The following is a 25,953-nucleotide window of genomic DNA, read 5'->3' as shown; positions in this document are numbered from 1 at the left end:
GAAGTAGTTGGCCATTGTCTCTCTCCTAGATCTGTGAGTGAATGACTGGCCTAAAGTCACCCAGATCCCTTCAAGCCTTAGGTGGGACTGGAAGAGTCTCTCAGTTTCAAGCCATTAAGCCAAACTGATAGAGCTTCAGCTAACCCTATTATGAATAATGATGTCCATCAGGATCAACCCAATCAGATCTCCTACATAGCAACAGGATAAAGAATAAAGCTGCTGGATAAAGTTTTATAATTATAATTATTTTACCCAAACATGCATTACCCAATTTTATATCATTTTTAACTTACTGCACCTGTGTATCAGTGGTGAGTTCCTACCAGTTTGGACTGGTTCGGCCAAACTGGTAATGGTTTGGAGGCCTGGATTGCTGGAACCGGCAGTGACCCAGGCCTGCCACACCCCCAAACCGGTTCCCCGGGTGGCGCCGGCAGTGCCGCCATCTTGCTTTCCAGATCTGCGCATGGGCAGAACAATTTTAATTGTACTGCATATGCGCACGCACATGTACGAACCGGCAGTAGTAGAACCCATCCCTGCTATGTATGGTTTGCCAATTGCACAGTGGCAGATAGGAGAAAGTTCCAGCGGATTAACGTCATTGCCCAGAGAATCATTGGTTGCCCTCTCACCTCTTTGGAAGAACTTTATCACTCCCCCTGCCTTAAGAAAGTTTAAAACATTCTTAAAGATCCATCTCATCCTGGGCGCCCTTTTTTTGAACTATTACCATCTGGCAGATGGTACAAGACAACGAAAACAAGGACAAATAGCCTGAAAAACAGCTTCTATCCCAGAGCAGTAACTATACTGAATTCTACTGTACAGTGCAATATTAATTCAATATCAGGGGTTTCAATTCAATTGTATAGAATGTGAAGGATGTGTGTTTTGTGATTTTTTTAATGTGTAATGTGCACTGAAGATGGCATTTAATTTAATTGTACGAGGTGCAATGACAACAAAGTAGACTACCGTGTTTTCCCCAAAATAAGGCAGGGTCTTATTTTCTTTTGACCCCCAAAATAAGCATTTGGCCTTATTTTCAGGGAGGTCTTAATTATTTTTTAAGTGCAGGAGATGGCGAGCATGGTCACCTCATGACTGCTGCTGTGTTGCAATATTTTCAGGGAGGGCTTATTTTTGGGGAAGGGCTTATTTCAGTGCATGCGTTCAAAAGTCTGATTAGGCTTATTATCCGAGGATGTCTTATTTTCGGGTAAAGAGCGTAAAAATTTTTTTTTTGACTGTTATAACAAAATGGCATATTTCAAAAATGTTAGGGATTGTAGTTTTAAATTAATAAATTGTCAGATTTGTAATCTTTAGGTTATCGGAATTTTGCAGATTATAAAATCAGTTTGAGCATACAGAATCACTTTTTTACACTACTGTCTTGAAGGAGTGGGAACAAAAATGAATAAACCCTCCACTGATGTACAACTTGGGTAAACCTCAGGTTTAAGATGGTTTGAATAAGGAAATTCAAAAGGGAAGAACATTACTTGTATAAATCCATTAGCATTTGATTAAATTTAAGTGCCATCATTGTAAAGTTATATCTCCTCTTCCAGTTGAGGTTTAGGGCAGATGACTTCATGAACACAAAAGGACAGGTTTTTTTTTTTGCAACTATATCTAAGAATATAATACAAATCTTTTCCAGAGTATCTTACAATTCCCCAGTCTAGCCTACAGGCCAAGAGTTTATGTGATGGCAGTTACATTCATAAAATTTTAGCAATCTACCTTATACTATTGGAGTACCTTTTTACAAGAAAACTAATAACTGAGAAATGAAAAAAAGATTAAAAACAGCCAAATGCTCAGCCACTTAATCCAGCAATCAATAATAAATCCTATCAGATGTATAAACTGAATTTGTCACTAGACACACAAGGGCGGTGTGTGTGGGGGGGGTAGAGGCAGACTTTCAAGTGAATTACACAGAAGAGCAAATCTGAAAGATCAAGATGTAGCCACTTGAATTTCACACCAGAAAGGTAGAAGCTGACCAATCAAAATGAATACCTTAATGCCATAAAGTTATTTTCCCCACTTGATTAATCCTTTTACTCAGTATCTTGGCAAAGCTAATCAGCTATCTGAACATGTCACACACTCACTTAGTCAAAACAGAGAATGTTGAAAATCTCCCTTAACTTACTATTTATAATTACAACGTTCAATATTCTTCCAGTAAATAGAAAATAGTGCAAGAATTATCTAACTTGTCGAGATTATTTGGAACTACCAACAACACATGGTCTCTCATTAATTTTAATCTATAAAAACATGAATAGGAAACAAAACAAAGAAGCCACACTTGCTGAAAGGAGAGTCAAATTTGTTCAACTAGGTTTCCCACCCACCCCCACCCCATAAACCTTGTTTTTTTTTTGTTTTATTAAACCTAAAAAAGAAGCAGCACAATATGGTAGAGATGAAAAGAGAAAGTCAATGTAGTTCGTACTAGAGCTGAAATTAATTTAACTGTTTTACACAAACTTGGATTTTCAAACTTCAAACAATCCACATTTTAAAAAACATACTTTTTATTTCAGCGTATTTTAATATCCTGGTGGCAATTGGCAGAGAGAATATTGGAACATGAATATTGCCTGTTAACTGAATTCTTCAGTAGAGGTAATCAGTGGTGCAATTCAGCCGGTTCTATCCGGTTTGCGTGAACTGGTAGCGGTGGTGGCGGGAGGCTCCGCCCACCCACCCGGACATCATCACGTCCTGTTTTTTTATGCTCTGCGCACGCGTGCTCACATTTGCAAACTAGTACCAAACGTTAAGTTCATTTCACCCCTGGAGGTAATCCTCGAGTTACAACAGGTAATTTAGTAGCTGTTCGGAGTTACAACAGCACTGAAAAAAGTGACTTAGGCCCAGTTTTCACGTGACCATTGCAGCATGGTCACATGATCAAAATTCGGACACTTGGTAACTGGCATGTATGTGTGATGGTCGCAGTGTCCCGGGGGTCATGTGATTATCTTTTGTGACTTTCTGACAAGCAAAATCAATGGGAAGCTAGATTCAGTTAGCAACCATGTTACTAACTTAAGAACTGTAGTGATTCACTTAACAACTATGACAAGAAAAGTGATAAAAGGGGTCAAAAACCCCTTAACAAATGTCTCACTTTTGGGGCTCAATTATGGTTGAGGAATACTTGTACAAACAAAAGCAGAAAAGTACATTGAAACTCCATAATACATTTGGTCCACTACATTATGATACGGAGGGATATATCAATTTCCACTGTGTAATTCTACTTAAAAGGAAATAATACATGTACAATTCTAAATGTAAATTATTCAAAAGTAATAGGTAACAAATGCATACAGATAATCTTCACTTAATAATCACAACTGTGACCAACATTCCGTTGTTGAGCAAAACTGTTTTTGAATGAAACCATGACTCTGCTTTTGGTCTTATCCCAGCCGTTCTTTGCTTTATAGACTTGTGAAGGTCAGAAATATGGAAGGTTGGTTGTAAAAAGTTACTTTTTCACCACTGATGTAACTGTGAACAATTGCTAAATGAGGCAGTCACTAAATGAGGACTATCATTATTATATAAATTCAGATTAAACTGTCAACTTTTATATTGAATTGCAATAAATTATAGTTCAACTAAAATAAATGAGAATTATTTTATTAAATCGAGCTCATTTTTTTCTATAGGTTTCTCATCTATCCTAGCATTAATTCTGATTTGATCCTGATTACTTACAATTTTGTAATTTTTCAAATCGACTGGCTAAATATTTTTCAAATTGTGATCAAAACAAACTAAATGCAATAAAAAGAGGAAAAAAGTAAACCAGGAACCACAAAAACTGGGAGATGATTCATATAATATCCTATGATTGGTAATGGTGAACTTAATTCAATTGAGACAATAAAGAAACATTGTGCTTCACAATTCTCATTTTTACAACACATGACTTTTCAAGAACAGATAAGCCGACCCATTTTTTTGAATCCATTCCTCACTATCAGGGAAATAACCTGCCTTCCATTTAGGTAAAATTATTCTCCGGATCCATGCCCAGACATGTTAGAGACGAAGGTTATGAGGTGACATGCCCTGTGTTTTAGGACAGTAGTTCTCAATCTATTCTTCATCATGGACCCCCTTTAAATACCTTTTGTGACCATGGACCATGGCCACAGATCACCAAGACTTAACTCAAGATTTACCTTATTTTTTAGACTATAAGATGCTCATAAATAAAAGCACCAAGATTTTTGGGAGCAAAACAAGAAAAAAAAATCTGCCTCTGCCTTCCAGCATCCATCTGGTATTCATCTGGCCCATTCACCACAGCCCGTTTGCCGCCGCCACCTGTTCGCTGCGACTGCCGCCGCCAATTCTAGAACAACCGCACCAACCCCCTCACCACACCGCAATATTCGCTGTATAAGATGCACAGACTTTTCCACTCACATTTTGGGGGTGGGGTGGGAAGTGCATCTTATACTCTGAAAAATACGGTAAATCATAATATTTCTTCAAGCCTTCACGGGCCCCCTGTGAGAACACAGTTCCCCAGAGGTCCGCGGACCACAGGTCTTGTTTTAGGAAGACATTAGGATCTGTAACTATAATATTTTCTTCCAAAATTGTGATATAGATGACTTGAAGCCATCTGAATTAGAGCCTTCACATTTTTTAAAAATACCGCATGAAAAAATCTAATGTCCAAACATTTTGAGGTCCAAGAAACATGAATAATATTTTCTGATTAATTTCATTCTGAAATCATGAGAAATATGCTTAATAGTTCATTGGACATGTATCCATTGATTCTGCAAAACTGGATATTTCATTTCTTAATTCCATTCAGAGATATTGTGAAAACTAATATTAATTTGATCCAATCCTTACAAAATCGAATTGTTCTTTCTAAGCACTGTATCTATTAAGGATTCTAACATTATAAATGCTTCGGAAGCAACTAGATCAGGAATTGGTAACCATCTCCTGTATAGGAAAATCATGAAACTGCCTAAAGGAACCATCAAAATTTTCACGAACCAAGGAGACAAAGGATATCCTTGATGGACATTAAGGTATAAATTGATAGGTTGAGACAAATACATCTATAATAATTCTAGTTGTTGGGTGAAAATAGCAAATTGAAATCGAGTGAACAAAAAAAATACTTTCAATTTGAAGAGCTTTTCAATGTCCAATGAAATTAGAACAGTTAATTCCAATTTATCTGTTGCCACATCCAAAATATCAAAGCAATTATTGCAGAAAGCTTGCTGGTTTTTTGTATAAATCAATACTGAGATGGGTGGTTTATAGATGATATTACTTTTTGTAGCTTCCTGGCTAGCATTGCAGTTAGTATTTTTCTGTCCACATCAGTGAAAGTATTCATCTATAACTTGCACTTTTAGTAGAATCCTTCTCTGCTGCGATATCATTGTACTGAAATAATTACAAAGGAAATACAGAGATTAAGTGGTTGATTATAGATCTCTAACAATCTATCTCTGTGCTTTACTTTAAAAATAAATTTACTTTTTTTACATCACAGTTTCTTTTAAATTTCCCTGCATGATCAGTAAGCGTCTGTGTGATATGGAAGATTCTTAGTTTTTATTCTAGAGTGCATGCCTAACGGCGACACATATAAAATGAATATACTTCTGGAAATTTAGTGTGCTCTATAAAAAGAAATATTGAAAGTGGCAAGGAAATTGTCTTTCAAGGAATTTTGCTTGCCATTTCTGAGCTTCACAATAAGATTCGAAATGCTAAGTGGTGAGGTTGGCTTGTGATTGAGTGGTTAAAGACTACTATATCACCTAAAGGACCACTTTTTCATTGAATAGGTATTTTGTTAATATCTCTGGGTATATCAGAAAGTAGCAACTCACCATGTGCCTTCATTGTGGGCAGAAGTAATAGCGGGAAACAATCAAACAACAAAAATCAATGCAAAGTTACAGAAAAAAAAACCCATTCAGAACATCTATCATGAAAACACTGTTGAAGGGGATAGGATTGAATATTTGCTTTAAAAAAAAACCAGTGTGTATTTATTACAAGGGTCATTTAAAGGAGATAATTACACAAGAACCAGTTTGGGACAATTAGGTGTCAATGGGTGCGAACATTTATGGACTGAGGAGGAATCATGCAAATAACAAGCAACACAAAGGACACAATAATGTTGGTGTATCTCTGCCACCTCCCATGATTCTCTACTATTTGCTGTCTTCAGCTCTCTTCTAATGAGAACACAAAACCAACTCTTTTACAAATATGTGATTTCTAGAGTGCTCAATGGCTGCTCGGCCCCTTCTAAAGCTAAGCCAGGATTTTTGTAACTATGAAGTGCAGGCAATCTAACCTGGCTCTCTGCTTTCCTCCTAAGCTCTTCCTTTGAAATGGCAGACAGCAAGAAAACACGTAGAGGCATTCTTGCAGGAAACACCATGAACAGAAACTCTCTCACGCTACTTCCAGCCCTTCCTGAAGTCGAAGGGGTGTGAAACAGCTTGCGAAAGGCTTCCCTCGCCCTATTTCCTTTTCCACCCTGGTAAAAGTCCAGGAAATGTTAACTGGAGGATACACAGAGCAAATCTTTAGCAGAACGAGGGCATGAGCAAACGTGCGTGTGCGTATGCACATGTGTGTCCGTGCACACGGACACACACGTACACACAAGCCCTTCCACCTTGATTTTGTGGGGGAAGATGGAAGAGCTTGTATTACTGTAATAAAACTGTCAGGTTGGATGCTTGGTTATTTATTTAAGATTGCTCTGCCTTCTTATGGATATTAAAGCGGTAGAAAATATATGACCCAACTACCGTAATTAGGCCAAAATAATAAGATATAATGATAATACAAAAACAATGCGAAGAATAATATGAAGTAAAACAAGTTCTAAATCAAAATCACAGAATATGTTTATCCTGTACCCTTTTAGGAGAGATTTGGATATTTGAAAAGTAACTACTAATAATGGCATGATGAAGCTACCTTACTTCTTCCAACTGACTTTCATTACATCAAGGAAACATTTACCAGATGGTATACTTTTCAAGCAAGTATTTTGCAGTAATATGCTGTTAAAAGAGGTGTTTCTTTAACTTTCTTTTTTCCATTATGCCCCTTTGCCAGAATCTCATTCACGTTGATAAGAATGTCACTTCCCAAGTATTACCATTACAATAAAATCATTTTCCATTTAATACTAAATATGGACAAATTACTTGGTATAAAACTAAAAGTGAATTATTCTGATTCTAGATGGTAATAGCGAGACCACATTTCCCACGCATTTACTTTTTTCCTTTCCTTTTTATAGAATCACCTGAAAATCTGTTGAGAAAAAAAAAACGTATTGACACTTCCCTCCTAGCTTTCATTAATCTTGCAAAGTAAAATGCACTCGGACATCTCTGGCTCAGGATCACAGGTATTTTTTTCCCCTTCCAGCTCCAGTGAAAGTAACCAGTTTGGTAACCTTAGTTAAGGGAAGAGAAATTGCTTTTTTCCCCTCCCCTCAAGCTGTTCACTTCTGCATAAGTAAGCAGGAAGTACAGGCTCAAGCAATCGTTCTTCTAAAAAGGGGGTGGTGATGAACTAAATTTCCCAGAAGCAGAAAGTTGAGCAGTATTTTGAAAGTGACAGGTTTCCTATTCTAACACACTAGTCAGATTGAAAAAAAAATATCTAATGAAAACAAGTATAAATTCATGTGAGACGGAAGACTGCAGTCTTTGCCTTAAAAAGTCCAATATTACAAATGGAGAATTCATAAAAAGAGCTAAAAGAAGATAGTATGGATATTAAAGTAGCGAGTTATGCCCAATAATTTCTTGCTAATGAAATTCTTTTTTCGTTCTTTCACAGTTTGAAAAGTAGGTACTTTATCATACACTACGTTGTATGATATAACCCACTGTATTGTTCATGGAGAAAAGGAAACTGCATAGCAATAGTACTTAGACTTATACACTGCTTCATAGTGCTTTACATCTCTCTTTAAGCAGTTTACAGTGGCAGCATATTGTCCCCAACAATCTCGGTTCCCCTTTTACCACCTTGGAAGGATGGAAGCTCAGTCAACCTTGAGCCGGTCAGGATCGAACTGCTTGCTGGCAGTCAGCAGAATTAGCCTGCAATACTACATTTTAATCACTGCGCCATCACAGCTCTAAATCACTGTATCTTTTATCTGCTGTGAGATCAACATCGACAAAATTGACTTCAATCAGGAATTCCAGCAAAGAACTTTGGAATAAAGATGGAAGTCACACCATGGATCCTATTATTAAGTAGGATGGAAATGTATCCTGAGATCCTTCCCTGGAATTCTTGAGTTGGTCAGCCCATCAACCCCATAGCAAAGTCATCTGTAGGCTTCAAAGACAGAGCCAGCAGAGGAAGCTCTCAACGATTTTAACCAAGCATTATTATACCATGGGAGTGTACAAAGGTTATACAAGCACATTCTCAACTTGATCTACTTATTTTAAAGTTTCTAAAACTATCTGCTTATTCATAAGGGACTCATAAGGCAATAACAAACAAACAGTATTGGAACAATGAAAATGAAACCACCAACATAAAATTGAGAAGCACAGCTGTTTTAACTAGTAATCAATGCATATAATTTAACTGTCCAAGGTAATAAAAACACTTCAACCTAGCAAATATAGATTTATTGCTGGTCATACATTCTTCAAAAAGTCATCTGAGGATACATCCACACTGCAATCATGGATACATATACAAAATATTATAGTATTTTAAGTTGCACATATAAAGAGGTGCAGAGCTTGGGTGAGAAATTTCTAAAATAACTATCAATGAAATAATGCTCCCTGTAAAATAGTAATTCTCAAAAACATGTTTTCATACATTGTGGAGAGATCTTGCCCTTTTATTATTATTTTATAAAGAGGACTAAGCTGCTGTATCAAGTAATTTACTTTTTCTAAAGCCTTTTGCAACAACAAGTGTGACAAATCGGCACAGCCCAATTAAGACCTCTTGGCTGGCCAGAAGATGGCAACTGAGAGCAAACTACACAGTAACTGTGTAGTTGCTGTATCCTTCCAATGTATTTTTTAAAATATTTTTTAACATCTCGCCTTTATTATTATTTATAAATAACTGAAGGCACTGAATATGCCAAAACTTCTTCCTCTCTCTATTTTCTCTACAACAATCCTGTGAGGTGGGTTGAGGTGAGTAAAAATGCCTGGCCCAAAGTCACCCAACTGGCTTTCGTGGGCAGACTGTAACTCAGTTTTCTGGTTCTAGTCTGATACCTTCACCACTAGATCAAAATTGATCTCTACCAATCTCTAAGGGTTTTAATCTTGTAGACCAATCTAGAAAAGTTTTATTTGGTAAGATACCTTTTTAAAAAGTTATTTTACCAAATAAATACAGCCTGATTAGCTGTGAAACAATTCCCTGTGTATCAATGTCACAGATATGGCTGGGAAACTAGTTTTGAGAGAGCAAGCAGACTTTTTCTTCTATCTTGTCAGAAGATGAGCTTCATTCCTGATCAAACCTTTTTTAAAAAGGCATCTTTTTAAAATGATCTGATCAGGAATGAATCTCATCTTCTGATAGGATAGAAGAAAAAGTCTACCTGATCCCTCAAAACTGCAGTTTTCCAGCCTTATCTGTGACGTTGATACCCAGGGAATTATTTTACAGCTAATCAAGCTATAAATTACATATAGCAAAGCCTTGTAATGGCTCTGTTTGAAAATGATATGGTGTTGTGGCAAGGGTAGGCTGCTACCGACATTACTATCTGTTCGGTGCAAAAAAACACTTTGCTCCGCGTGCGTACGCATTTACACCAAAAAAGTTTTGCGCATGCGCAAAATGTTAGAAAAGGGAAAACAAATTACATTTTTGCAATGGAGATTGTTCTGCGCATGTGCAGAAACAAAAATCAAGATGGCGCTACCGACAATAGAACCGGTTTGGGTGTGTGAGTAGCCAAGTTACTACCTATTCGGCCGAACCAGGCCAAACCTGTAGGAACCCAACTCTGTATTGTGGATTAATTTTCAAAGGTAATCCAAGAAGAAACAAAAGAAAAGCGGTAGGAATACTAACAAACATCATTTGAGCTTGTTCCAACAAATGAAGGCTGTGCTAATTTGTAATAAGATACATAACGTGATTCACATTTGCACATAATATTTAACTTATTTTGGTGACAGAGTTAATGGCAGATTTAAGTTAATTAAAAGGACTAATTAGTTTGTGATTTTCTCCTAGACTAGTCCAACCTTAGCAGTGCTATAAAGTAGGCTTTTCTTATATATCAACACAATGAATGTTTTCTCTAACACTGCAATTATACATTTGAAATTGTTGGATTTTCTGTGAAGTTCCCACTGCTTATTATCCTCAAAACGTCAAAAATGTTTGAATTAAATGCTGCAGTATAAAGTTACAACAATATCAAATTAACTCAGCAAACTTACTATTTATGAATATGTGGCTCAAGTTTAACTATTTAGATCAGGGATGGGGGAACTATGCCCCCCTTATGATCTGTGGACTTCAACTCCCAGAATTCCTGAGCTATTATATCAGCAGTAACACAGAATCTTTCCACTGTTTCTTCTTCTAATATATCAGTAAAATTAATTGTAAGAAAAGCTGTACTTACTACTGAGCACAGTCAATCAACTGATATTCATTAGATCTTTCATAGCACGCTTTCACACCTTCATCTTGCCAAAGTGTTTTTGTATGTTCATAGAATTCCTGAAAGCAAAAGAAGAAAAAATGAATAAATCTACATCAACAACCAGAAAAGGAACACATAAAAGGCAATATGCTGTAATATGATGAGCAACCACCAATAAAATAAAATACTAAGTTTCAAGTTATTTTCAAATGGGTTTTTCTACATTAACCAAATGTATCGCCATTGATTTAGCTGATAGTTGATAAATAGTAATAAATATTTATGAAATATGTTTTAAAAGCTCCTTTTACTTAGGCAAAATTTCTATATTCTAATTAAATATTTGAACTAAGTCACGTTTAGCAATTACAGTATGCTGTATTTGTTCAATTTTAGCAATTTACTTTGTGCCTTCATATAAGCTTCCTACAAGATACAATGCAAAGTAAAACTTAGAATAATCGGACATAGAAGAGAAGCATTATTTGTTTTTCTGTCATTCCATGCTCAATGACCTGTGATACTAAAGTGTTGGGATTTCAAGAATTTTCAAATGAATTTCAAAAATGTAGAACTATTCATTTCCTCTGTTTGAAAATATCAATACTAGAACCTTAAATAACGTTCACTGCAGCTATTACATTAGTCTTTCTCCCTATACTCATAGATTAATACATTTATTTTCCCCACTCGGAGGAAATAATAACCCCACTCATGAGGACACAGCAAACTGCTAACTCAGAACCAAATACGTATTTTTTTCAAATTATTAAGTCTATTGTATGTTTAACAGATCTTTTTTAAAAATACTTTTTAAAAGTATGTTGCAAAGTATCAAAGTAGTTAAGAAAGTTCCAAAGAGCATTTCTTAAACACCGTTCACTTGTATTGACTTGTTTTGGAATCTATTTTAAATTACTGTAGTGAAGTACTGGAAATTCAGGTTCAAAACACACACTCACTCACACACACACAGACAAACACAACACACACACACAAAAGCACTAAACAAAGCCCAGAGTTCTCTGGCAAAGACTACAATAAAAAAATACAGTGAAGTTATGTGAACTTTCTAACACCTTCAACCCGATATTCATACAACAAAGATTTCAAGAAAGAAAATGTTATCTGTGCCAAATCAGGCAATTCCCCGTTACCAGCACTTCCTATATTCTCATTATGCCTTAGTGCAGTTTTTTTTAAAACTTGGCAACTTTAAGATGTGTGAACTTCAACTCCCAGAATTCCCCAGCCAGCAGGAGTTGAAGCCCACGCACTTTAAAGTTGCTGAGTTTGAAAAACATTACAGTCACATGGGATGTGCAAACAGTTGCAAATGAGGGGCTGTTTGCCGAGGGCCCAGAATGTAATCATGCGACCACAAGGGGAGATGGACATTGGAATTTTGAATCTGGATCATTTGGGGGGATCTATCCTAATTTTGAACAATTCTGCTCCTTCTATGAGACATGACTTCTCTTCAGATACATGAAGACAGAGATCATGTTTCTTTACTGTTTTCCTTTCTGCACACCGAACACACCAAATTATTCTCCTAAGGTTTTCTTTCCAGTTTTTTAAATCTTGGTTCTTCTCCTTTGATTCTACTCCACGTTAATATATTTTTGAAAATGCAATGGCCAAAACTAGGTGCAATGTTCTAGGTTGGTCTGATCAATGGAGAACAGGGAATTGTTTCTTTTGATCTTGGAGCCGTTATTTCTGCTGATGAAGTCTAGTTTCCTTTTGGTGAAGCTGCATTAACACTATTGGTTGATGTTCAACAGTTGATCCACCAAAACACCCCGGATTCTTTCTGCATTTACTGCTCCCTAATATAGCCCCCTATAATTATGCCTTTTGGTTTTTAAAAATCAATTGCATTTATCTTTCCACTGATCTCTAATGCATATTCATCTTGCCCATTTTCCCAGCCCACTTTTTATCATCCTTTTTACTATGATCTCATGGGAGATGGTGTTGAAAGCTTTTCTGAAATCGCAGTATACAATGCCCACTATATTCCATAGTTAACTGAATTGGTCACTCTATCAGAAAAACAAACCAGGGTGCTTTGGCAGACCTTCTTTCCAATAAACCCATGCTGGCTTCTGCCCAGCCATGCATTCTTTCCCAAATGCTAACAAATTGACTATTTTATAATCTGTTTTTGCTTGGTACTGACACCAAGCCAATCAGTGTAGAAGTTGGCCAGGACCCTTTTGAAGATAAAGAGATGTTTGCCCTTCTCTAATTCTATGGCAGTGCACTTGTCCTTCTGGATTTCTCAACCATTACTGAAGGGGCTCCGAGATGACATCCACAATGTAAAAGCAATCATTTCATGAAATATAGTTAGGGTAACCTAAGTGTATTACATGAAATGACTGCTGTTATATCTAAGACCCTTGAAGGATCAGTATAGAGTTTAATATTGCTGCAAAGGATGTGTTTCACAAAATATTTATTTATTTATATCTCTCAAACAAACAACTCAAGGCGGTGAATATATCCAGCACATTTTCTTCCTCCTATTATCCCCACAACAACAACAACCTTGTGAGGTGGACTGGGCTGAAAGAGAGTGAATTGGCCCCAGTCACCCACCTGGCTTTCATGGCTAAGATGGGACTTGAACTCACGGTCTCCTCTTTAGTCCAGTGCCTTAACCACTAGACCAGGGGTCAGCAACCTGGAGCTGCATGTGGCTCTTTCATCCCTCTGCTGCAGCTCCCTGTTGCTCAAAATATGTGTCACAACCACCAATGTGCAACATTCACCAGCATACAATTTACTGAGCTTTTCGACCCCCAGTAGGCCAACCATGGATAAATCCAAGAAAAAAGTTTCAGAGGAAAACAGAATGTTTAATTCAAATACATATGTTAAGTTTTGTGGCCACTCGGGAAATTGTCAGGCACTGGAAGGGTTTTGTGGCTCCTGTTGTTTTCTTTTCTGTGGGAAATGGGTCCAAATGGCTCTTTGAGTGTTTAAGGTTGCCGACTCCTGCACTAGGACCAAGCTGGCTCTCATAATAGTTCTCCCAAGAGAGCTAATGACAGATGACTGCAAAGAATATAAATCCTTACATTCTCCACCAGTCAGTTAGAACTGAAGAAGCTTCTTGGATGGGAAGTGAAACGTTTTCAAAGAAAAAGTCAAGGAAGTCCATTTGCCTTTTGGAAAAGCAGTTTTAGGACATTGTTGTCTTCATATTCTCACCTTTTGTCTTTTGCACCCTTTGGTAACCTCAGTTCATTCAGTGTGATCCTAGATTATCCCTAAATGGACTTAAATTTTCTTTTTTTAATTCTGATATCTATCCTTTCTGTTTTCAGATATTCACTAAGTTTCTGGTGCGGTAATATTGCCTTCTCCTCCTTTTGTTTTTCTTTTATCTGTGAATTATACAATTATTTCTAATACATTTTTAGTATCTTTTAGAAATGCCCACCTATTTTGAGCTCCTTTTCCCCTTTGTGCCTTGACAAAGAATTTTATGTATCATTGCTTTGAATAAATTAAAATCCACTTTCTCAACATTGAACTATTTTCGATTTTAGTTTCCCTTAAAATCAAGATTTCCAGTATTTCACTGTCACCTTGTTGTTTCTTCCATTTATTAACCAAGTCCCCTTACTAATTGCTATCATCTGAAGGAGACAATTACCAGAAGCAAAACTCAGGAAATTTCTGGATGGATTGTGTTTAGCTTTTTATCGCCTATCAGATATTGGGATAATTAATATCCTGATAGCAGCGTCTCTTTGGAGCATCCAGAAGCAAATTGTTTCTGGAAATTGCTATCAGGATATTAGAAACAATTTGCTTCTGGAAAAATATATCTCTTCTATTTCCTTGATTGAGGAAGTAGCAGTGGATTCAAACAGGGGATTTAATGCATTTGAGCTTGATGTGCTATTGATGTGTAATGTGGTTTCACGCAATGCTTTCTCCTTTGTTACTCTATTCCAAATAATTAAAGAACAAAAACAAAACAAAAATGGAACTGTTTGAATGCTTCACAGGAGGAATATTCCCTTGATCACATTTTATTGGGAATCAATTACTTAACTGACTAAGCAGAAACCAGAAGTTTGAAATCAGAACCGTAGCCAAAATACTTGATCAATGACAATACCATTTTGCTTGATGTTGTTAATCCGAACTATAACCCAGCAACTGTTATGCTATCTTTTTTAATGTGGTTATTAACTTTCCACGTGGGATGGAAAAAGAAACCAAGTCCACTCTTTGAACTTATTGACCGAGATTTCAAAACAAGGACCTACAATCAATACTAACGTTTACTGGATTATAGACAAGTGCCTAAGAAATGAACCACATGAGTTAGCTCTCCATTCTGCAGTTTTTCACTCCAAATTAAAATCCAATGCAAATCAATTTAAACATAGTTTGGACATTACTTATCCTGATATATATTATGGCTTAACCTTAAGTGACAAATTAGATAATGTGCTTCTAATTTTCTTGGTAAGAATTGGCTTTTAATCCATGAAAGTACAATTCAAACAAATGTCCTAGTAACATGGGATGGTTGCTTGTATATTGCCACAAAAGAGGAAATCCACCCGAAAGGAACAAGGAAAAAAAACACCAATCAATTGTATAAAATTAATGGTGTATGAATGTAGGCATATAGAATAACACATAGCAATATCTACTTTTAATTAAACAGGAATAAACCTCATTATGTGATCTATGTGCTGGCTTAATTGTCTATCAATTAACTGCTAATAAGGTAAAGGTTCCCCTTGCACATATGTGCTAGTCGTTCCTGACTCTAGAGGACGGTGCTCATCTCCATTTCAAAGCCAAAGAGCCAGCGCTGTCTGAAGACGTCTCCGTGTTCATGTGGGCGGCGTGACTAAACATCGAAGGTGCACGGAACGCTGTTACCTTCCCACCAAAGGTGGTTCCTATTTTTCTACTTGCATTTTTTACGTGCTTTCGAACTGCTAGGTTGGAAGAAGCTGGGACAAGTAATGGGAGCTCACTCCGTTACACAGCACTAGGGATTCGAACTGCAGAACTGCCGACCTTTCTGATCGACAAGCTCAGTGTCTTAGCCACTGAGCCACTGCGTCCCTTTAACTGCTAATAGACAACTACAAAACCTCCATCTCATTTTGAGCAGGCCTTGAGGAAAGACCATCTTCGGTCAGAGAACAGACCTCAGAGAATGGGCGATGCTGTCAAAATTGTTCCACTTCTTTCAAGCAAAGAGAATACATATTAGTCTTCAATTTAGCGACTATTATAGTGGCACTGAAAAAGTGACTTACAACCAGTCCTTACATTTATGAGCATCGCAACATCCCATGGTCATGTGATCAAACTTTGCCTGTTTGGCAACTGACACGTACTTAGAAGGTTGGCCCCATCCCCCGGGTCACATGATCACCACCTGGGACTAACTAGCGAAGTCAATGGGGAAAAGCCAAATTTGCTTAACAACCACATAATTCACCTAACAACTGCACTGATTTGCTTAACGAGCGTGGCAGAAAAGGTTGTAAAAATGGGGGTGACTTACTTAACAGCCGCCTTGCTTAGAAGTTCTCATTGCAATTGTGATCGTTAAGTTGAGGACTTCCTGTATGCTGCCACACTATGATGAGATATATTACATGAGGCTCCTCACCCAAATACACATGGTTTTTCCTTGTTTAGATGCTCACCTAAAACTTCGTTCCCTACCCCACAGTAAACAGAAAATATTGTACACCCGTACGAAAGTGGCAGAGCAAGATGAGGAGAGTTCAAGACAGTGGTGGGATACAACTGGTACGCCCTGGTACAGGCGTACTGGTGCCTGTTGGTAGCACCAAGTATCATTCCAGCACGGTGCTCCGGAGGGCCCATCCACCCTACCTCTATTTGAGCTGATCGGGGCATTTGCGCACGAGCATGGGGCGTACAGCGTCTGTGCAACGCTCCGCCGATCAGCTGGAGTGTCATGTGCGGTAAGTACGCATGCGCACGCTGCTCGCGTGCAGGTGTTGGATGCCGGCCCTTTTGCAGCGTACCGGTTGCAACGGGATCCGGAACCCACCCTGGTTGAAGAGTAATACACCACCAATCGGTTTCAAATTTCAAACTTCCTTTTTTGTTGAGAAAGTGATAACAGTGGAATACATAGAGTATGAGAATTATAGATTATTTAGGATTCATCTTGACATTCAGTGGCAACTGAAATTAAACAACCACAAAAATAATGGTAGACATCATAATGCTGCAGAACAAATCAAATCCTACTATTTGGGGATTTGTGGTCAGGCAGACATCATAATGTATTTTTAATCGCAATTATTGCAAAGTGCAGACAGTCCTTGACTTACAACCACAATTGCGCCCAAAATTTCCATTACTAAGCGAGACAGCTTTTTAAGTGAGTTTTGCTCTATTTTATGACTTTTCTTGCCACAGTATAAGTTAGCAACACGATTGTTAAGTGAATCTGGATTCTCCATTGTTTTTGCTTGTCAGAGGGTAAGGAAAGGTGATCACATGACCCCGGGACACTGCAACCGTCATGAGCCAGTTGCCAACTGACTGGATTTTGATCACACGGGGAGGCTACAATGGTTGTTAAGTATGAAAAATGGTCATAAGTCACTTTTTTCAGTTCCATTGTAACATTGAATCATCAATAAGTGAATAGTTGTTAAAGAGTACCTTTACAATAAGTAATTTTCAACAGCACACATAAATGGGGAGAAAGTGTTTAATTCAAATGCATTCCACAAAGTACTCTTCTATTGGGGAATGGGGTACGTTTTAAAAATATTTTTTATACTGTATTATTGGTCATAGATACAGTCATTTTTTTATTTTAAATGATCCATTAAGCCCCAACATGTCAGGATATTTTTGACTCTTGCTCTTTAATAAGATGTTACCACCAAGAGGTTTAACTGTGAGTTCACAGTATATAAATTCAATGAATAAATAATGATATGAAAAGGGAAATCACTGGAAAACCCTCAAAATTCTGTATTTAAAGCACCAATGAATAATAACAAAGAGGGTACAATAGCACCAGTTGTCTAATGCAGGGGTGGCAAACTCAATTTCATTGAGAACCACATCAGGGCTGTGTTTGACCGTGGGGGGCTGAGGTGGGCGTGGCCACAGTGGGCATGGCCAGCTTGATGTCATGCATGCTGGCGAATGCCTTTGCTGGCCCGAGCACTCTACCAGTGACAACGGGCTCCTGAGCTCTATTTCTGGCAGCGATGGCCTCCTGCAACCCTCTGCCAGTAAAAATGAAGCTGGGGGGAGCGCACATGTGGCCCTCCTGAGCTCCATTTTTCGCTGGCAGAGGCAACATAGGCCAGTTCTTTGCTGTTTCCAGGGTGGCCTCGTGGGCTAGATCTACGCAGCCCGTGGACCGGGTTCAGCTCCCGGACTTTGAGTTTGACACCCTGCTCTAATGTTTACAATTCAGCAAAAAAGCATCTGAAGTCAAATTTCTGGATTTCATTTTGACTGAGGACCAGTTAGGAAACAGGTGAACAGAAACTTCTGTGTATAACATCATTTATGGAAAGCTGAAGCAACATTTCTGATACACCCAGCTCTGCCAGTAGTTCATAGTTCTTACAGGCTTCCAGGCTCTTCAGCAAAATAACAAGGAAGTTGTAAAAACTTCCTTGTTCCTCCTGTATGCTAAAAAAAAAGAAGGCAAAATTGCTTAGGGATGTGAGGAAAACAGCAACAGCAACGGAGAGGCCTAGAAGAGAGTCTCTAGCAAATTGTTGCAACGTGCCTCGTCCAGAGGTATCACCTCTTCAAGAAGCACTTCATAGATATTTATGACAGCTATGCAGCCATAGTTCTACTTTTATCTCTGGAAAAATATACTGTGGGGTGGTATGAAAATTAACAGCAGCTTATAGTTGACAGTGTCTACAAACGTCTAGGAAAGAAAAATATGGTTTATGCGCCACTGAGGGAAGAAATTTATTTTTGCAACATGGCATTCGTGAAATGGACTTTTTGAGGCGACAATGCCAAGGACAAGATGCCGGACTGTTCTTCAAGGTGTCCTTACAGACAAACCTCTAAGGCAGGGGTGTCAAACACAAGACCTTGGGGTTGGATTCGGCCCACAAGGTGTTTAGATGTGGCCCACGGGGCTGCCCTGGAAGCAGCAAAGGACCGACCCATGTGCTTCTGCCAGCAAAAATGGAACTCACCAGGGCTGCCCACAGCCCTCCCAAGCTCCATCTTCACTGGCAGAGGATTGCAGGAGGCTATCATAGCAGGAAACAGAGATTGTGAGAGCTGCACACAGCCTCCTGAGCTCTGTTTTTCTGGCTGGCAGAGGGCAGCAGGAGAGCGTTTTCACTAGCAGAGCGCTCGTCCCCCCCACAGGCGCTCCCGGCACAAGTGATGTTGAGCTGGCCACACCCACCCCAGCTCCCCGAGGTCAAACCCAACCCTGATGCGGCCCTCAATGAAATTGAGTTTGACACCCCTGCACTATGGAGTTTCAAATGCAAATTGAAAGTGCTGACGGCAAATCAAAAACAAATTGAAGATGTTTGGTAGGAGCTTTCTTCAAGGCCACTGGTCTTGTCAAATACTCCTATAAACGCCAGAATAGCATTTCCAACTCTTTCCAGCTTCTAGGTATGCGAACTTCAATTCCCAGAATTCTTATCAACAGCTCTGTTAGCTATGGAATTCTGGGGTTTGACATCCACAAAGTTGGGAAACAATGCTCTAGAAAATCTAAATGAGCCTAATGCATTACATTGGCACAATCCTTGAATGTGGAATCTGAGATCATGATGAAGAACAAGCTGTTCTAATAAACCATGGGAAATCAATTAGAAGTCAAAAAATAATAAAACAAAACAAAAACGGCAAGATTAGACAAAACTCAGGATATAGCTAAATTTTCAGCCAGTGACCAAAGGGGGAAAAAACATGAGATAGTTAAATAGATTTCAGAGGGCAAGAAAAACCATGTTCTGCGACGTATAAATTAAAAGTAGACCATTTTTCCCCCTGGTTCTAAACTGCCAGAAGTTTAAACAGTGATTGGCCATGCAAAACACTTCTGCATCTTTCAGTAAGCTGATTTTAAAACTGTCTAATCCAGAGAAGTACCGGCAGTCCTTGATTTTTTACCACAATTCAACCCAATATTTCTGCTGCTAAACAAGACAGTTAAGTGAGTTTTTCCCCATTTTATGACTTTTCTTGCCACAGTTGATAAGTGAATAACTGAATCAGGTTTCCCCACTGACTTTGCTTGTCAGAAGGTGTCGCAAAAGGGGGTCACATGACTCCAGGATACTGCAGCCATCATAAATACATCCCAGTTGCCAATTGTCTGAATTTTGACCACGTAACCATGGGTAGTCTACAATGGCCGTAAATATGAAAAATAGTCATTAAGTCGCTTCCCCCCGCCCAGTGCTGTTGTAATTTTAAACGGTCACTGAATGAATAGGTGTAAGTTGAGGGCTACCTGTTATCTTGAAGGGGCCTAAAGATGCTTATTTTCCTTGTTTCCACTTTCTAACTCCCCATTTAGATGATCAAGCAGTCATTCTCAGTAACAGAAATAAATATGAGTGTCTCATGAATTTGGTAAAATGATGAATTCAGTAAAAAAAAGAAAAGAAACTCAAAATAGATTTTTCAATTTTAAGGAAGCAACACATTCCACCTTGGGGATAAATGACATATTTTGTACAGAATTAGGTAAAACATCTGAAGCCTTTCCTTATCAAAGCATTTGTCACATTAAAAAGAAGTATTCCTAAGATCTGTGACACAAAGCACAATGTAGAAAACACTGAATACTGTAGTAACTTGTTTCAAAATGTGTGTATTTTGGAAGAAAATGCCTTAAAATGGATATTTTCTGAGTAGAGATAATAATGTCTGCTTGGGGTTGTCTACACACAACGCAATGACTTTTCTAATCTGATGTTCCTCTGCAATGCTGTTCAAGAACAACGCTCTGAGAAAACCTTGTGTTGCTCAAGGCACACAATAGTAGCCTTAAAGATCCAGCTCACCCTGATTTCAGGACACTTGCTAAAATGAATGCCAGAAAAGGAAGAACCATCTTCCTGTTAATTGCTGCCTTATATATTACTAGCCACGCCAACGCCCAAGTGGCAGTTGGAACAGAATTCTTTTCAGGTGGGGAGAGCGAGTAGAACGTCTAACTTCTTAGCATCAGATTGTGTTAATAACAATATAAAAAATACGAATGATCCGATGGTCATTTCGAAAAATCATTTCTTAGCTAGTACCTAGAAGCCAAGAGGAACAGGGACATGCAGAGGGTTTGGGAGGGCTGTAGAGTGCTCCTGGGGGCTAAGAAGGGCAAAAATAAGCAAATAATGGTCCCTTTCCCATAAAAATGGGCCCATTTTATGCAAAAAATGAGGCATTTGGAGAGTTTGGAAGCCCTTTAGAGTGTGCCTGAGGGCTAGGGAGGGCAAAAATGAGCAAAATATGCCCCCCTTTTTGCAAATATAGGGTGTACAGAGAGTTTGGAAGGCCTGCAGAGTGCTCCTGGGGACTTGGGAAGGCAAAAACACCCCCATTTTTGTGCAAAACAGGCCCATTTTCACTTGTTTTTGTCCTGCCCAGTCCTCAGGAGCACTCTACAGGCCTCCCAAACCCTCTGCACAACCCATATTTGCAAAAAACAGGTGCATTTTTTGCTCGTTTTTGACTTCTCCAGCCCCCAGGAGCACTTTGCAGGCCTCCCAAGCCTCTGCGCATCCATTTTTGCAAAAAAATGGAATGCACGGGGGCAGGGTTTTGGGCAGTTAAAAATGCTTTATTCAGTGTATAAGATGCACTCAGATTTTCAACCTTTTTTGGGGGGGGGAGTTGCATCTTATACTCCAAAAATTATGGTATATAGATTAATTGCAATTAAATTGTTTTCCACTCCTATTTGACCACACCGACAGATACTCTCCATGGTATCCGTTCTTAAACTCATTGGATTGAGCAGAATGATTATGACTTTGCACTGGAAATATACACTAACACATCTTACATATCATGACTAGAGTCCCAATTTAGGCAACTGGGTACCTAGTTCAGGTTTGGGTACTGAATGTATGAAGAAGAGAGGGAAAACCCCAAGAGCCTTAATGTTTATTTTGGTTTAGGATTTAAACCATAATTTAGAACAGCTTCATTTCAGCAATGTTGTTATTTCATCTACTTTTAGAACATGCCCTGAACATTTTTCTTGTGCATTCAAAATTTAATAGACTTCAAATTGCCTTGATTCAATAATCTTTCTAGCCTAGCAGATGTAGGTTTATAGTAAACCAAAGATAACATTTTCTGGGAATCTGTGATGCTTTCAAACTTGACTCTAAATAACTTTTAAGGGCATTACCCCAGTATACTTCTATTATTCCGACAAATAATTCTGCATAGGATTGCAACTGAGAAAATCTTATTCATATATAGGCATATTTTAAATTATTTGGTTTGGGGAAAAGAAAAAAGATGTTTTAAGTGCTAACCCAATCCTTCCCCAAGTTATTATTGATCCATTGGACAATATGTCTCCTTTGTTACTGTTCCTTTCTTGTATGGATGGTATGAAAACAACTTAAAGTGTTTTTAATTAATTGTTCTGGTACCAAAGGTGCTTTTTCAAGAGGCAACTGAAGTTTCTGGTTTTTCTTTGAAGAAGTTTCGCTTCTCATCTAAGAAGCTTCTTCAGCTGTAAAGAAGCTTCTTGGATGAGAAGCAAAACTTCTTCAGAGAAAAACCAGAAAGTCCCATTGGGAATTCTCCACTATCATGTCAGAGCTGAAGAAGCTTCTTGAATGGAAAGCAAAATGTCTTCAAAAGAAAAAACAAGGAAGTCAAGTTGCCTCCTGAAAAAGCACTTTTGAGACAACCATGACTGGATGACTGAGAATCTCTACAAACCTTTAGCTAAGCAAAGGAAAACTGAACCATAACAGCAGATCTTACTTTATTAGGTTATAGTTCTAAACCTCACATTGATCAAAATAACTCAACATAATCATTCAATGAATAAGGAAGAAATGATGAAAACTTGTTATAGAAAGTAACTGGACAGCTTAAGGATTTCTTTGGTTAACCATAGTCAAGTTTCATTGTATATACTTTTACTTAGGGTTCTCCAGGCTTAGGAAGATCAATATTGAATTTAAAATCAAATTTGGGGAGATGTTTTACTTCGCATTCCAGTGAGGTTTCCATAGCTCAACAGTTCAGAAATTGGAATTACTTTGCAGTATCGGTAGTCTTTATAGTCTTCCTGGTATTCAAATCAATACACTGATGGAAGTAGATACAATCAACCATCCAGTCTAGTGCCTAATTCAAACCATTCAGAAGGTTGAGTAGGCAGAAATAGGCAGAACAAACAGAATGGAGATAACACCATTCTCCATTGATACCAAAAAGCAGCCTATCACAAAAAAAAAAGTCTCGTTATCCACCATACAATCCCTCAGTATTTAAATTTCCCACAACTCTTAAGCACATTACTGCAGATATGAATACTCAATTTGGAGAACTTTCCACCTTTCATATTGATTTATGTGTTCTGCTGGTGAGAACAGATAACTCTCTACTTTCTGGTGAGTATGGGAGTAGAAGATATCCATTCATTTATTTGTTTGTTTGTTTGCATTTAATATTTCTTCACCATTTCTTTCAAAGAGAGGCTCTAAGACAGTGATGGCTAACCTTTACTGGAGCGAGTGCCCAAAGTGTGCACCCAAACTCCCAAAATGCCACGCACGCATGCGCACGTGCCCCCCTGCCCCCTGCACATCCATGGCAGAGGCCCAATGACAAATTGACCAGTGGGAGGCGCACACGCAGTCACGTTATATTGGGGCGATAGCTCGCATGCCCTCAGAGGGGGCGCTGAGTGCCACCTGTGGCATGCGTGCCATAGGTTTGCCATCTGGGCTCTAAGAAGTATTAAACTAAATATTGTTAAATATGAAGTTAAAGTAATGCTAAATGAAAATCAAGCGGGGGGGAACCCTTAAGCTCAGCAAGTCATTTGTGCAATAACTACAAGCAGGAAATAGGACAAAATAAATCAATTGAGAAACTCCTGAAGGGAAAAAAAAAAAAACCAAAGAAAGAAAGATGAAAGATAATGTCCATGTTTGGAATGGGGTCATATTAATACCAGCATGAAGACAACGGAGGTGTTACAGAAACGCAGGCAGGAAAACAGTCCTGCTTCTGTTGAAACAGCAGGCACACTGCAGGATCTTTTAGATTTTCCAAAAGTCACACAGAATAAGGACAACCTGTACATGTCAAGCCACAGGCATGATGGAGTCATTCGGACTTATCACCTAGTGGCTACCGATGTTAAGCAAGAATTATCTTGTGGAGATGAAGGAGGGGAAGATTTCTTTTGCCTGGGAATCATTTTTTCTCTTCTAGAATAACAGTGTGCAATGACCCCTGATACGTTCTGGCAGCGAGGCCAGCCAATGTTGTGGGTGTACTGCAGCAGGAGCTGCTGGCCGTATTGTGGACAACACCTGCAGGAGTCTCAATTACAAAATAATGCTGTTTCAGTGCTAGAAAAAATACAGTGTATTTCCAACAGCATTTCTCCAAAGGAAGGTCTCCTGATACAAAGCAATGGCTCTGCATTTATTATGCTATAAACAGACTCCAGAAAAGAGGCACTCGGAATAGACATAGGCAACACTGTGAAATAAAAACAGAAAGCAGACTTGGCATTTTGAGAGCTTGTTGTTTACCGCTGGCAGTTTAAGACAGCAATGGTGCTTTTTTTAAGTTTGCACGCACACACACACACACACACACACACACACAAAATACTGAAAGGTGTGTGCACAGAAGTTACATAACACTGCTGTTAAACAAGAGATCCAATTTCGTTAGGACAAAGTTCAGTGCCCCATGAGACTGTTTTTTACAACAGTAATGTTAAATAGGTCATTGCCTAGTAAACCTTACAAATAAAGGTCAGGATTAGGCTATATTCTGAAAAGGCCTGTCTTTCTCACATACGCCTCTTCGTTTTTTCCTAAAGCCAAATGTGACATCTAAACCTCAGTTGCAAGCCTTTCTTATATAAATGTAGCTGTTACATTTACTCTCTACTGAGATTAGCAATTCAATTGTATTTCACTTGGAGCGCAAGATATACCTGCTGAGGTCACAGCCACAACACAGCAAGATCTTGGAAAGATGCTTTTAGTATCAACAGAGGATAATATTTGTAGCTCAGGGTTGAACTGTAGGGTCCTTGGTGCTCTCCAGGGGTGGGTTTCAACCGGTTCGCGGCGGTCCCTGCGAACCGGTTGGTTGGCGAACCCGGAAGTAAGTAACTTCCAGGAACAGCAAAGGGCCCACTTGCCCGCCTGCACTCCTTACCTGGTTTTGACGAGTTCTGCGCTTCCACGCATGCGCAGGACGCATACAGCGCCTGCGCGATCCTCCAGGAGCAGCTGGAGCATTGCACAGACGCTAGTATGCATGTGTGCGCCATGCGCGTGCATGAGGATGCCGCCGGCCCCATTCCAACCGAACCGGTTGGAACGGGGCGAGAAACCCACCCCTGGTGCTCTCTGAGCTTGCTTGTTTTCGTGGGAATGTTTCATTACCCAACTAGATAACATTATTGGTGCCAATGATGCATTGAAGAAGTTACCTAATCGGGTAATGAATTGTCTGCAAGAAAACAATTAAGTTCAGAGAACATCAATCAGCAACATTTTTATAATTGGTTGGCCAGCTAATGGCTAAAAAACCACTACCTGTCACTCTACTTCTTTTTCTCCTCAAAAACTATTTATTACTTCCTACCAGCTCAATAATGTTTGGAGTAGAATGGCCAAAAGTATCATTAATAAATAAATAATAATTACCATAGAGCATTTTTTTCTAGCATGGCTAGTTGGAACTATTTCTTTCTTTCTCTATGTTTGGAGCCCTTGATTCTATTTTTTTTTTTTAACTGGAAGAAATATGCTGGTAATTCTCTACACTTTCTGGGCTTTTCCAAATGCTGTAATTTTCTTGCAGTGAGAACACGTTAACCAAATTGTATTTTTAAAGACAGAATTTGCAAGGGTTTTTTTTTAAAGGCAAAGTTGGGGCGGGGATGCTTCGCTTGAGTATGTACTGCAGAGTGAAATTTAGAATTAATGAGGGAAATACAAAAATGTGGG

General features: G+C 38.6%; 1 protein-coding gene across 4 annotated transcripts in view; it reads right to left on the bottom strand.

The window, feature by feature from the left end:
• Nucleotides 1-25,953, bottom strand: part of GNAS (GNAS complex locus) — a 212,268-nt gene that overhangs the window by 39,991 nt on the left and 146,324 nt on the right. For all 4 annotated transcript variants that reach the window (XM_087720511.1, XM_087720513.1, XM_087720512.1 and 1 more), the window contains one exon: nt 10,703-10,800. In XM_087720511.1, the coding sequence (XP_087576637.1) occupies nt 10,703-10,800 (98 nt within the window). The remainder of the gene's footprint in view (nt 1-10,702; nt 10,801-25,953) is intronic.

This window comes from Thamnophis sirtalis, unplaced genomic scaffold, assembly GCF_051295495.1.
Source record: "Thamnophis sirtalis isolate CommonGarterSnake01/CBP01778 unplaced genomic scaffold, rThaSir2_p1.2 scaffold_7, whole genome shotgun sequence".
NCBI lineage: Eukaryota > Metazoa > Chordata > Lepidosauria > Squamata > Natricidae > Thamnophis > Thamnophis sirtalis.
This window is presented reverse-complemented; position numbering and strand designations above follow the sequence as displayed.